This window comes from Pleuronectes platessa, chromosome 14 (genome assembly GCF_947347685.1).
Source record: "Pleuronectes platessa chromosome 14, fPlePla1.1, whole genome shotgun sequence".
In the NCBI taxonomy this organism is placed as follows: domain Eukaryota; kingdom Metazoa; phylum Chordata; class Actinopteri; order Pleuronectiformes; family Pleuronectidae; genus Pleuronectes; species Pleuronectes platessa.
The window spans coordinates 19,791,936-19,806,300 of record NC_070639.1 but is presented as its reverse complement, the minus strand read 5'-3'; the positions used below and the strand labels follow the sequence as shown (position 1 = coordinate 19,806,300).

At 42.3% G+C, this 14,365-nt stretch overlaps 1 protein-coding gene across 1 annotated transcript in view; it reads right to left on the bottom strand.

Moving 5' to 3' along the window:
- Window positions 1-14,365, bottom strand: part of pard3bb (par-3 family cell polarity regulator beta b) — a 189,416-nt gene that overhangs the window by 92,374 nt on the left and 82,677 nt on the right. Inside the window, exons 13-17 of the mRNA XM_053439841.1 lie at window positions 11,599-11,784; window positions 10,176-10,334; window positions 6,709-6,862; window positions 2,845-2,947; window positions 2,288-2,442 (exon numbers count right to left, since the gene is read on the bottom strand). Coding sequence (XP_053295816.1) covers window positions 2,288-2,442; window positions 2,845-2,947; window positions 6,709-6,862; window positions 10,176-10,334; window positions 11,599-11,784 — 757 coding nt within the window. The remainder of the gene's footprint in view (window positions 1-2,287; window positions 2,443-2,844; window positions 2,948-6,708; window positions 6,863-10,175; window positions 10,335-11,598; window positions 11,785-14,365) is intronic.

Here is a 14,365-nt window from a genome sequence, read left to right as displayed (position 1 = left end):
CACTCACTCCTAAAGCCACAAAGACACCCAGTGCCAACAAGGAACACATTGACTGGTAGCACTTTGCAAAATGCACGCACAAACACACACGCACACACACACGCACACAGACCACAAAAACCAAGCAGTAACATGGCTTCTCCCTGCAAATACTTTCTCTAATGTAAACCAAGCCTAAAGTGGAATTCTAGTCATGTGTGTGTGTGTCTGATATCATGAGTCTGTGGTGAATCAATATAACTAATTCAGCAGCCCGATAGCTTGTGTGCACGTGTGCCGACTTCAGCAGATCTGCAGAAGCAGCATGTGTGATGCACACAGAGGCATCTCAGAACACACAGGGTTGTCATTAAGATAAAAATCAAGATATGTATTTGATGTAGTAAAAACACATGTAGTTCTTCTAACTGTATGCTGTCATGAACCTGAGGGGGAACCAGTGAGAACCAGTGAGAGACAGGGCAGAGAGTTCATAATTTGGAACCGATCCTATTATCTTATTTGAATTATTTGTATTGTTTAATTAGGCTTTGGTGGGAAAGGAAACCAGGACAGATTTAAAAAATAATAATTATGTAACTGACCCACAAATGAAATGCTGAGAATGCAGTCTATGGTTGTTTTCTTTTTTTCTCCTTTACACAAATACTGCATCGAAACAAAGTGATAAAACTTTCTTAAAATATAGTTAATTATCAGCTGTATTTACTGGAAAAACAGTAACAGGGCACCTGACCTATAAGAGAAATAAGGGACCTGGAAATAAACGTATCCTCAAAGATGGAGTTTCTCCTCTCTAAACTATTTCTGTATATATTACATCTTCATAATTTCACCTAAATCCTGTTCCCCTTCAGTCAGTAGGGGAAAAAACAACATCTTTTAATAAGCTGTTATTACTGCTGCTTGACGGTTTGGCAGTGAATCCCGCCCTGACATGCACGCAAACATAAATTAAATTCACATGACTTTGTCACATATTGGGTGTTAATCAAGTACGTGCGAATACAAAGGAGGTGATGTACGGCTCTATAGTCTGTTAGACTCGTGGAATTGGATGTATATGTTATTCAAATCATCTCCTGCTCTTTTGTCTCATTCTCCCTCTGTCTCACACACACACACACACACACACACACACACACACACACACACACACACACACACACACACACACACACACACACACACACACACACACACACACACACACACACACACACACACACACACACACACACAGAGCTGGCAGTCGAGCCAGCTAAAGGAGGAGGACCGAGGAAAGTGACATTTGAAACAATAAGCTTTTGTTGTGCTTCTCAATCCACTGTCACATTACACGTGAGCACAGCCATAACTACACACAGACACATATTTCCAAAGCCGACTTCCGAACAATCACCGAAATGTCACCAAAGCCTCGCATCCAAATATCAGTTATCAAAGAGCCACAGGTGAGAAAGATGACGGGGGGGTGGAGCAGGATTGTGGCGGCCACAGAAAGTCGCCTCCCTGAACTGGTTTAGCATAATTAACGGCCATAATGGATCTAATTTCAATTCTTGTTGCATAAATGGTGACACAGGGTTCCTGTGTTAAGACCATAATGAATTAGATTCAAGACCAATGTCAAGTACGACTGATGAAGGAACATCTGAGTCACGGATTTACTTTCATTTCCCCATAATTGAAGATAAGGTGAAGTAGTCTAGTAAAGAATAAACCTTATTCCACAGGCAGAGACATAAAGACGTGAACGAGTCATTCCTACAGTCAGACTGTTTTTAAGCCCAATTCTGTAGTTTTGAGGAATTTCCCTACAAAGCAAAACAACAATCACTTTCTCCCACAGACTCACACTCGCTCTCAACTTATACCTCCTCTGTGTCATCTGTCATTTACATCATTCTTACTCTGCAATACAAAGCTATTTTTTGATTTAGCAAAAGGGTTGAATTTCTGGCATATGGTTCAAATATTAACACAATTCAGACTTCAATGTGTGAATTATACCATATAAACAGTCGAAAAATAAGGAAAAAAAAAGAATTTGTAAAACTCATGCAACAGGCAGAATGTTTTCCCACCTACATGCGTAGCTGTGCCCATGTGTATGTGTGTGTGTGTGTGTGTGTGGTTGCCCGGTATCACGTGTGCAGAGGTGTCAGTCTGCATGAGGCCATCGGTGCAGCAGCCATGCATCAGCATCAGATTACTTAAATCATTGTGAGGATAAGATGCGTGCAGCCACCATGCAGAGCAGATAAAAAGGAAAATGTCACCCCACCAGTTTGCTGCTGGTTCTGAGTCGTACCCAGGTCCATGCTCTTGGAGGCCTTAACATGCTGGAACTGTCGCTGGCTCTGGTTCAGGCTCTGGTTCTGGCTCTGGCTCTGACTGGGAGTCTGGGGCTGAGCCTGGCTGGAGATGTGAGAGTTTCCCCTGGAACAAATGGATGATACAGACATTACATTCATTTGTTGTTGGTCGAGTCTTGACAGAAAAAAACACTCAGCTTATTCCTTCTTATTTGTTTACTTTCCAGTTCTTGAGATTTTATTTAAATTATTATGAAGTAGAACTTTTTTATTTTTAATGCATTCATGCAATGTGTTCAAAGACTTACTGTAAAAACACTCATTAAAACACAAAGTTTCAAAATATATATGGTACATTAATTATATTTTCTTGCATTTTCCCAAGAAGGACAACAACATATAGAAATAACACATTTGGCGAAGTAGATGAGTTATTCTTTGTTTTGTGTACAATACCTGCACATCACTAATTTCTAAAGCATACTGTCTGCCAACTTTTCTCAACAAAACACACACTAACACAAACCATTCCTGTAGGTACGAGTGTTGTGGAGAGCTCGTGAACTCCTCGTGTCCGTACAGTTCCCCCTCGTCTACCTCGTCCATGTGAGAGTAACTCCCATTGGTCACTGAAAAGAAAAACACAACTGAGGTCATATTAAATCCTTATTGTTTACATTAAATTACAAAAATTGGCATTTAAACATCCACAGAAACCTGCACGACCGTTTCTCCACTGCTCATTAATTTGCTACACATGTTCTGAACATTCATTAGCAGAAAATCATTCTGCACAATGCACGTCCGTCTCAATCTTAGAGACTCTTCCCCTGTTCAGCAGAACTGCTCTGTTCTAGCTCTCTCATTGGCTGGCCTGGGTAACCCTGGGCTTCCTATGGACAGAACACGACACAGCTGAGAAGTTTTATATAAGTTTACTGCATCGCGATTTAGGAAAGGTGGAGAGAGAGAGAGAGAGAGAGAGAGAGAGAGAGAGAGAGAGAGAGAGAGAGAGAGAGAGAGAGAGAGAGAGAGAGAGGAGAGAGAGATGACCTGGAAACAGATGGATGGTGACCATTCTGTCCTGAAACTCTGGGTGAGAACTCTTCACTACACAAACTGACACAATTGCCCACTTTACAGATTACGCTGTGAACTTGATGAACTACGGATTTATTTATTTTTAATATTTAAAAACTAAAACGATATCTGACCAAATAACGTTTCAGAAATAAAACAGTTCCACACTGACTATTCACGTAGACTGGATGCCAAGGTAAACCAGACCCGAAGCCGGTTGGTTGTTAAAGTATTCCTACTCTACAAATGATGAGAAAACAACCAACCAGCAATATGGAGAATATTAGCAGCACTAGAGAGTAGACATCCAAACTCATATGAACACTTCAGTGACAAAGGGTCTTCAGAATAAAAACTAGAGGGAGTGAAAGATGAGAGACCGAGTTCAACAGGGACAGAGATAAGCAGCTGGATGAGGAGACGTATAAGAGAAACCTATTGAGAGAGAAAAGCACACAGTCAATGCAGCTGCTCTACATCTGCAGGAGAAGCTGCAGATGCAGAGCAGTGATAGGCGGCTTGATAAACGAGTTTATGACAACTTCATAGAAAGACTCACAATAAACCTGCACACGATTTACATACAGTCATCACTTCTCAGAGCGCAGAGCTGCCGAACGACACACACACACTGGCCTTATTGCACAAAACTCACTGTGTGTCCTCTACGTGCTTGCATCCGCACATGTGTGACTGAAAGCCGAGATGTCTGGGGCAGGCGGGGGGGGGGGGGGGGGGACGGGGAACGGCAGCATCTGAAGATATCGCCTCCTCTCATCTCCATCCCTCCCTCTCACGCTCCCTCCTCACTAATCACCTGCTTTATTTTTCTTCTGCTCCCATTCTTGCAATCTTCTGATATTTGGGCTGTCATTTATCTCTCCTTTCAGATCTCCCATAAATCATTTTATCTCCCACTCAGTTTTTCAGCCGCTTCTCTTTTTTCTTAACTTCCTCCCTCCTCCTCACTGCCAAGCACCTTAATCAGCTGAACTGTCAAAAACACATTCTTCTTTCTCAACACACACACACACACACACACACACACACACACACACACACACACACACACACACACACACAGATCTGCTCTCCCTGACTCACAGTATTTGAAGTGAAAAAGGCATTTGTGGTGTGGATGATAGATCAATAGGAGTTTGCTCCACTAGCAGATATATGAATCTTCTTCTATTGCACTCAACTTTTCCTTCCTGCTGTCTCCCTGTTGTCTGTGTTTGTCTGCAGTGTGCTTCTTCCACCCTTTCTCTCTGAAGGTAAAACACCAAACAAGGATTTCATACATTCAATTCTGCACCCTGCCAAACATTATTTTAATGAAGTCTATAGAACAGATCTGCATTCAGACATTGAACTGAGCTCCGGGTAACTACAGGGAAAAGACACGCACACATGTCAACTTGATTTGAGTTATGGTGATAAGAGCCAACGCTGGTGTCAATGTGCTTTTAACCAAAAACACATGATCTACGCAATGGAATTTAATTTGTCATGTCCTGCCAGTGCCTGCTGCTCGTGAACACTCCGGAGATGTTCCTGTTGTCGTGAACCATCTGGGAGGGGGGGGGGGGGGGAGAATCTTCTGATGAGTTCCTCATACGTGAAAGGCAAATTTTAGAGTTCATGTCTGAAAAGGGCTTTTGAGTACAGAGCTTCTCCAGAGCCACAGAAGACTTTCAACAAAATTCTACAACTGTTTTCTGATTGACTTGAAATAACCATAATGAGTGAACATATCTTCACGTGTAAAACCAGTTCTCCTTTAGTGAGTTTAAACTGTTTTAGATCCTCATCCCGAGAATCCAACCTGAATAAACTTAAATAAAAAGCAACGTGGAAAACTGCATAACAGCTTAAGCTTGAATACACCTAATGATATCATTTCATTTTGTGCTCCCACACTGATGAACTCTTTGCAGAGGGAGAACACAAACAAGCCAAGTGCACAGTAAGGAGGCTAAAGTCAGCGAGAGCAAGATCTCGTGGCTGCAAACGTAATGAGATGCAGCGACGGATAAGAGATAAAGAGAAAGATCTAAAATGCAAAACTAAAACATCTGCATAAATACATATGTAGGGCATAATTAAAATCAATTTATGCCTGTGCCGAAGCACTGAAATAGATCTCTTCATTTTAATTTGGACTTCAATTCCAAATAAAATGGACTCAGCCTGTGAAATAGTTCATCAGGGGAGTAAAACACTGGCCACAACTCGCTGGGCCAGAGGAATGTGCTTACTGTACACAGGCACACACTTAACCTGGGTAACACACACTGATGTGGGTATGCAAATTACACCATTGCTGAATTTGAACAGCAAAGTGTATTCAAGGTCAAAGCTGTTTACCGGATTCAGTGTAAACACACGGAAAGCAACACTGTTTGATAGTGGCCAAATAAACCTGAATCAACACACACACACACACACACACACACACACACACACACACACACACACACACACACACACACACACACACACACACACACACACACACACAAACACACACACACACACACACACACACACACACACACACACACACACACACACACACACACACACACAAACAATAGTCATAGAAGTATCATTCAGTAACAAACATTCACAAACACACATTTTAACAGGGATGCACAGAGGCAGATATCAACACTGGGCATAACACAACCAAGTAACACAAACAACATTCAGGCTGCACACACATACACACACATACAGATGATATAAGTGGATAGAGTTTGTGAAGAAGAGCGATGTGAAGCATATTTAAAATAACTCTTAATAACAGACTGAACCCAGCGATAGTAAACAAACACAATAACCTTGAGAAGCAAATTAAACAAATAAAGAGAGAGAGAGCGAGCGAGAGAGAGAGAGAGAGAGAGAGAGAGAGAGAGAGAGAGAATTAAAGGAAGAAGAACAGGAACAGAATCATGTGGAACTAAAGAAGCAGTGTAGATCTGTTCTGTTTAAGTTTGTTTAATCTTGGAGATATTGTTCCTGACTATACGTGTGTAGTTCTTTACTTAACCTACTGCAAAGGACCAGCCCACCTCTGAGGCTGTTTAATGGAAAATAATGAGACAAATGAGAGGATAGAAGTCAGGGTAGGATCATGTTCCAGATGAGTTTATTTACATTTTACTGGGGAGCTGGCAGGAAAAGTTAGAAAATAGAAAATATATGAAGAAAACGGACATTAACATTCTCACACACTCACATACTTCAGCGCATGTCTGAAGGCAATTCAAGTGTCACGACTGCGAGTGTCTGCAAACACTTCACTCACCATTAGACCCATAGAGAGTGTTTGTCACGAGGGGGGGGTGGATGGGGCCGTTGGAATGATTGACCAATCCTGTCTGACCGTTCACCGGTCTCATCACCCCCGACAGACCAGAGGAGCCGTCGAAGGAGCGATTGGGTGACACGCCGAGCTGCTCCTAAATCACAGAGGAGGGGGGGGGGACAAGAACAACAAGATTTGATGATACTTTTAAAACATATGTCATACGGACAGATGAGGGTTTGGCAGCCTAGAATCAATACAGTGATGAAGAAGTAATAACTTGAAAATGTGCTCAAAAACAATGTTTGATAGTTTGGTAAAAACCTATGTTTCCGTTATTTATCTTTTAAAAATTAATCTTTTTTTTTTTTGTGTGTAATTGTGTGGTGTGTGGATTACGTTTCCACTGTGTGATGAGCAGAGGACTAAGTGGGGCCTGTGCAGTCGACTATTCAAACACAAATAGATGTCAAGACAGTGAATAAGGGAGAGACTCTCAAAAGACAGTGGAGGGTCAAGGTGGAAAAGGGGACCTCGTTTCCCATGGCCCCCGAGAGTTGGGACCATCTTCCACAACGATCACTTTTCTTTGTGTAACTGTGTGTTTGTGTGTCTGAGTGTGTGGCAATGACAGTCACACTGACCCCTGAGTCCTGGAGGGAAGGGCTCTCTTAGGGCCCTGTAATATTCACACAAAGCATCAGTTCCAGTGTCTCTTTTTTTGTGTGTACTTCTTTTCGGAATTTAATTAGCATGTATTTGTCATCTGAGTGTGTCGAGAACAGTTCGTTTTCATTAACATGCATGCATATGTATGTCGTCGCGGTGGCGTGGTTCCGAGCACTTGTGTGTTTGTGTACCGAATAAGCCCCGCGCTCGCACAACAAAGAAGACATAACAGTGCTGTGTGTGTGATAAATCCTCCTTGTCATCTTCCTCTTTGAAATCCCCCCCTCCTCCTCCTCCTCCTCCTCCCAACCCAGCAGCCTCTCTCAAATTTCCACCCAGGACAGATCACTCTCGCCTGCTCCCTCGCTGGCTCTCCACCAACACACATCCCATTAACCAGTGTCACAGAGCCATCAGATTACTCCAGAGAACACAAACACATCTTCAGGCTACTGAGGTTTGAAAACAACAGCCATCGTTTGTTTTCGTTTTTAATTATTCAAAATCAGATTGAGTTCTTTCTGACAAAGCAGTTTTATATGGGGGGGGGGGGGGGGGGGGTATGGGTTGGATAACTGGTGAATTCAAGGAGCTAGTTTTCTGTGTGTCAGCAGCACAACACACGTGTGCCACTTTCCACATCAAACACTGCAGTGTGTCATTTACACAAGGGTTTCAGCTCGCATGACTCCAGATGATAATGGTGTGTGGTTCCTTTCAGGATGCTAACACGTTAAAAGGTTCTGATTGGCAGCAGGATTACTGCTTGGTAGCACTTTGAGGTCAGACATACTTAAGGGTTTTATTACGATATACCACACTAGCCACAACACCCCCTTTCCCCCCCTGTACAGACGATGGCTGCTGCAAAGCCCAGTGAAAGCAGCTCCTGAACATAAAAACAATTAGTGAATAAAGTTAGAAAACTAACTAATACAATTCAGCTTGCTGCCCTGTAGGCTGGTGACTGTGATTAGTATCAGCAATAATGATGAATAGAGTAATTATCTAACACATCTTCTATCAAATTTGGAAACTCTGACATTGTGACGGCAGAACTGCTGATGTTCAAGAGCAGCGTCCGAACAAAACCATGAAACCTGCTGAATAAGAGCCACACTTACTTAGCCTGGCGACAAGGGAAGGGGGGGGCGTTACTGAATGAAAAGAGCAGCTGGATAAAGTGAGAGACTGAATGAGCGCTGGCTGCAGATAAATACAGTCGGAGTTGAGTCAGAAAGGGAGTAAAGGACAAATGCAAGAAGAGGAGGAGAAAGAAAAGATCAGACGAAGGGAAGAATCAGCAGAGTGGTCCACTTGTGAAATGTTAAAAGCATCAATACCGAAGCCCCAGAAAAGGCTTTTAAGGTACAGTCTCTCATCTCTCTGCCTTTATCTCCCTCTTTTTTTTAATCCTGTCCTCCACTCGTGAGACAAAGAGGAAGAGCATGGATGCAACTTTGATGTTGGCAACAGCTTTAACCATCAAGTGTATCAGTGGGGGAAGCCCTGAGCCCTGAAAGCTCCAGAGACACCAGTTTGTTACATGCACTTACCTAAACCTGATGTAGTCTAATACCAGGAGGCGCGTTCCGAGAGTGCATGACTCCGCCAAGGGTAATGCTCTATCAGCCATGTTGAAGTTTCCCTTTCATTATCTAGAATGTGGCGTCTCGACCATGCTCTAATTTCTCCGGCTCCAGGTTCATAACAAACCACAATAATTTCTTTATAATTGTAATAATAACCTAAGATAATCAATAACTTGGTGTTTTGTTCTGCTGCTGCATTGTGTAGCTCTGTGCTACCTTGTGTTATCGTCCATAAAGTGTTTACTGTACACGCAGGGAGTCAGAGATCATAGTTGTAAATGGAATTGTGCACAAACCAGTAAGTGGCATGTGATGTTGTTTTGTTTTTAAAGTGAAAACTTGTCTTTAATTTTCAACTTTTGCTTGTGTGTCTGTGTGTGGGTGTGGGTGTGTGTGTGTTTGTAATGTTTTCTTTTCCTGAAGCACCACGTCCACCCACAAAATGTTGTCCAGGTGTGCGTATGTGTTACATGTGGTGAGTGTACATATAATACAGTGTGTATCAGAAGCTCTTTCACATACAGCACCATGCAACGGACCAGTCACACCTGAGCCAACAATCATTCAGGCAGCACGTTAAAGGCATCAACAGCCAACTCTGCCGTGAGGAAAAACATATTTTTCTTACTATCAGACTAAAGAGATGAAGAACACACACACACACATACACACACAAACACACACACACACACACACACACACACACAAAATACACATTTCTGAATAGATAGCTGAAGGGTAAATACTCTTTTGGTGCTGCCGGTATAAGAGCAGGGGAAAAGAGAAGTGAGACTTCTGTCAAGTATGAGTAGAAAGAGACAGAGGCAATGGACTGCAGGAAAAAGAACAATAATGCTGAAGTCATTGAGATCCAGAAGATGAGGTAGCAGATACCGAGTGAGGATAAAGGAGTGTTTTCAGTTCTTCTAAGTCGAGTGACACAAGCGTACGTGTGCCCTCACTCACACAGCAGGTGTCCTAACCTAGATTCTGCCTTGATTGAAAAGAAGCTATCAAAGGTTCCAAGAGCCCAAGATGACGTGTCCAAATCAACAGTCCCAAAATGTAACATGCTCAATTCAAATCATACAAGAAATCTGAAAATATTTACAGGGTAGAAACCTGATCATTTTGTCATGTTCAAAATATCAACCAGGCCCTTTTGTCCAAACTCAGGCCCCACGTAAAACAAGAGTGTGTGTTTACCTTCAGGGTCCTCAGCACCACCAGCTGGATGGTCCCTCTGGCGTTTCCCTCCTGTGACATTGACCGGCGGAGAGTCTCCATGGCCACATGATTGGAGCGTCCCACCAGCGTCTCTCCATTCACAGCTACCATCTGGTCATTGATATGCAGACGGCCATCCTGTACACACGCCACAAACACACACCAGTGTAATTCATACATGCATGCGTGCATTTCAGGAGAACTGGATTAGTGATGCACTGTGTTAATAAGAACAAAACATGAACCCCTGAAGATGGGAAGAGGAAATAATGGTCCAGCCATCCGGTCACACTGAATCTTTGTTGATGGGGGTAATTGCTCTTTTTCTACAAGGAAGTATTGCAACTCATTTATTGGCAGAAGACAAATATCTATTATAGATTTTAAGCAGCCAGTTTTAGAGCTATAACATGAAGTGAAAGAGCCTCAATCAAAGACTGACTGGAGAGATGTTTATATGGAGAAAATTTACATTTCATGAAAAGGTTTGACAACTAATCCTTGCAATATTGGGAAAAATGTAATGTGTCTTTGTAAACCTTGGTGACCTTGGTGTTTTGTCTGTAGGATTATTTCAGATATTTCATATGTTATATTCTTATGTAAAATAAAGTATTTGTTTTTAAAGTGTCATTTTATAACATTTAGAAGAAACACGGTGACACATCTTCCATGACTCTGTGACTCCACTGAGCTTCAACCACAGAAACAAAGACGACAGTCGGCTCTGTCTGTGTGACTCCCCTGCTGTGTTGTTTACTGTGCCATGCCTCTCCAGCAGATCTGGACAGGAATAGATGAGACATCTTTTTCTGTCCGTCTCCGCACAGACACTAAACACTACACAGGTGTGCGGGCGCGCGTGTGTGTGTGTGTGTGTGTGTGTGTGTGTGTGTGTGTGTGCTCCTCTGATGGCATGTTGGCTTTTCTGTCTCACTGCTGTCCATGACATGTCAAGTTAGTCCTGGTGTTTTGGAGTCAAAGGTTAACAGCACATGACCAGCAGAGACAGCTGAAGTAGCCACAACAGGTCGTCTCACATACGAAGACCTGTTCTGATCTGTTCATCCATCCATCCTCCATCCATCCATTATCTGTAATGCTTAGCCTTTAAGGGTCCTTTGGGGGCTGGAGCCTATCCCAGCCGACACTGGGTTGGAGGCCTACATGGACGGGCTGCCAGTTTACCACAGGGCCAAAATAGAGAGATAAACAACCGTCCATGCTCACATTCACACCTACAGGGAATTCAGAGTGTCCAATTAACCTAAGCTGCATGTTTCTGGACTGTGGGAGGAAGCCAGAGAACCCAGAGGAAACCCACGCAGACACAGGGAGAACATGCACAGTGGTTATTGACTTTTCCATGCTCATTTGGGTAAGATGTAGAATATTATGTCACCTTGTACGCAGCCCCTCCATGTATAATGGATTTAATGAAGATTCCCAGATCCTCTCCCGTCTCCCGGGACTTGTTTCCTTTGAGGCTGACGCCAAGCCCCGCCGAGCCGGTGTCATTTAGAGGAACCTCGAACATGAGCTGCTCCTTTCCACTTTCCCAAACAGAGCCTGGCACACGGGGCAACTCCTAGAGAGAGCGGTGGAGAAGGAGAAGGATGAGGAGGGGAAAGGGGTGAACAGCGTGAGGGAGATGGAGGTCAGCCCATTGTCCTTGGATGGAGTCCAAAAGCTAAAACTAAAAGCTTTTTAATTTGAGAGAAAATATCACAAGGAGCGTTGCAGCTAAATTTCTCCATGAGCGAAGAAATTGCGGCTCCAAGTTTTTTTTCTGAACTAAAGAAAAAGGAAAAAGCCATTTGTGCTTGGCTGCTTTTATATACCCATCATTTTTTTTTTTTCCTTCCTTCCTCAGCTCTGCAATATCAATAAAGTGACCCGTGCATTTTCAAGAGGTAATTGGAGAATAGAGCAAACGCAGAGAGCCAGAAGGACAAAAGCACTGAGCAGGAGGTAATACAGAGAGGAAAGAAAGATTGTGCAACAGACAGAGGAACAAGAAAGACCGACTGGCTTTATGGATGAAAATATGGCTGTAATAAACCCAGAAAGATGGTGGAAAAAACACCAATCAGGGAGGAGGTATTGCAATAATGACCAAGTTGGAGTTGGAGATAGAGGGAAAAACACCAGCAACAAAGGAAAAAGATAGTTTCCAGCCAGATCAAAATGTGTGTTTGAAGCTTGTGAAGCTCGCTGGATGTGGATTATAGTCCAGGCCTAATGACAAGTTATATATTTTTTGTTAAATACACTTTCCCCTTCCAAATACTCAATAGACTCAGATAAACTTGTGGAAGCTTAGATTTTGACCCTAGAATAAAAACAACATTTCTAAAATATGAAAGAGTCTTCGTATTAGATAAGGAAACTAGTCAGTTGATCAGACAGCCGTCTTTGCATGAGAAGTAATATAAATACAAAATGACTAATAAATCCTGTATTTGAGGCAGAGATTGTACAGACAGATGAAACTAGTTCAAATACTGACATCAGAAAATCAAAGGATGAGTTGTGTTTGTGTTTATGAGTGTCTCCCTTTTTGTTCTGTGTTTCCACATCAAAAATGTATGTGGCTGCAGTGTGATAATGTGTGTTAGTGTGTTGTCTGTTGCCAGAAATCCATTAATTATTGTTGTGTACTTGCAAATAAAGAGTCTACGTGTGTGCGTGTGTGCGTATGTGCTGCTGTCTATGTGCAGTGTGTGAGTTCAGTGTGCCTGCGTGTGTTTGCGTGGGTCAGCAGTGTCAGGTTTAGACACTGTTTGTCTGTGGGGATTGTAGGTTTAACAGCGTTAAGCTGACACAAAGTCCTCTACTCGGCAGAAAGCTGTTTTCCCCCAATGGGAAAAACCTCCCCCCCCATCTGACTGACTGTCCAGACCTGATAGGAAGCTCTACGACCTTGGAAAGAACTTCAAAAACCCCCAGAAGAGAAATGTTGGCTACTTTCTGTGCATAATCACGGCGAGAATGTATTACTCCGAGATTCTGTCCAAAGTAATGTCATGATTTGGCAACTTTTCATTTTTTTCTGCTGCTGCTGCTACATTCTTTATTTATCTGATTTAACCTCGCTGCTTTGATAACTCATGTTAATTCATTTCTTTTTTTTCTGGGACAGAACCAATGCCAGAATGAATTCAGAGTAGAGGGTGGGTGCTGTTGTGCTGCAGAAAAGTTCAAAACAGCAGTTCTCAGCTTTGGGGTCAGGACCACCCATACATGCTGTGAAATGTTTTATGAAATCTGAAAGGAAATATGCAAATGTGTGCAAAGTTGTTTTTCTGGGTGTTGAATTCAATTTGCCTGTAAAACAATGAATGAGCGCAGCCTCCAGGTTCCCTCTGATACCTGAGCAGATAAATAATCAGCCTGTGAGGACGGTAGAGCAACATTATCATCCGGTGTCCAACCTGACTGTTCTGTGGACTTTAACAAACAAAACCTCTTTCTCATTAACAAGAACCGCTCTAAAACAAACACACAAATACAAACACAGAAGAGAACAAGGGCATAAACAATTTGTAATGAAAAGTACGCTGAGATTTTATTTAATGCCTCTATTATTTCAGGCTCATCGCTACAATAAGTATTTGTATCTGTGAGTAACACAAAAATATAGCTACTATATCAGTACCAATGTGATGCCAAGATTCTGATGTTCCAAAGGTAAAATAGATGTTTATAGGTATTGGACATGTAATTGTTTTCATGAAAGCAGCATAATAAACCTACACGTGTTCTACTCAGATGTTTAACTCGAGGAGGAAGAAGAGGTCAAGTCAACGGTAACAACAAGCACCCGCACAACTACTTGTGGGAAAGAAACAAAAAAGGAAAACCAAAAAATGGCTGATGGAGATGTGTTGGTTCCACAGTGTATTCCAAGTGAAAGGAGGAAACAATAACAACTCTAAATCATAGACTGTTTACTTTGGACTATGTTGAGGCTAAAGTAGCAACAGCTCTTAACATGAGCAGGCTGCTGCTTTTATTTAAAATATAGTGCCTTTAATGGCAGTGAAAAGGCTCTGAAACATCTTCTAGCGATTTCCATGTAAACATTTGAATTTCAAAAGTAAAGTGTTAAAAATAATAAGATTTCTTTTAAAAATAATATTTTCACACGATTGGTCCGTCACCTTGTT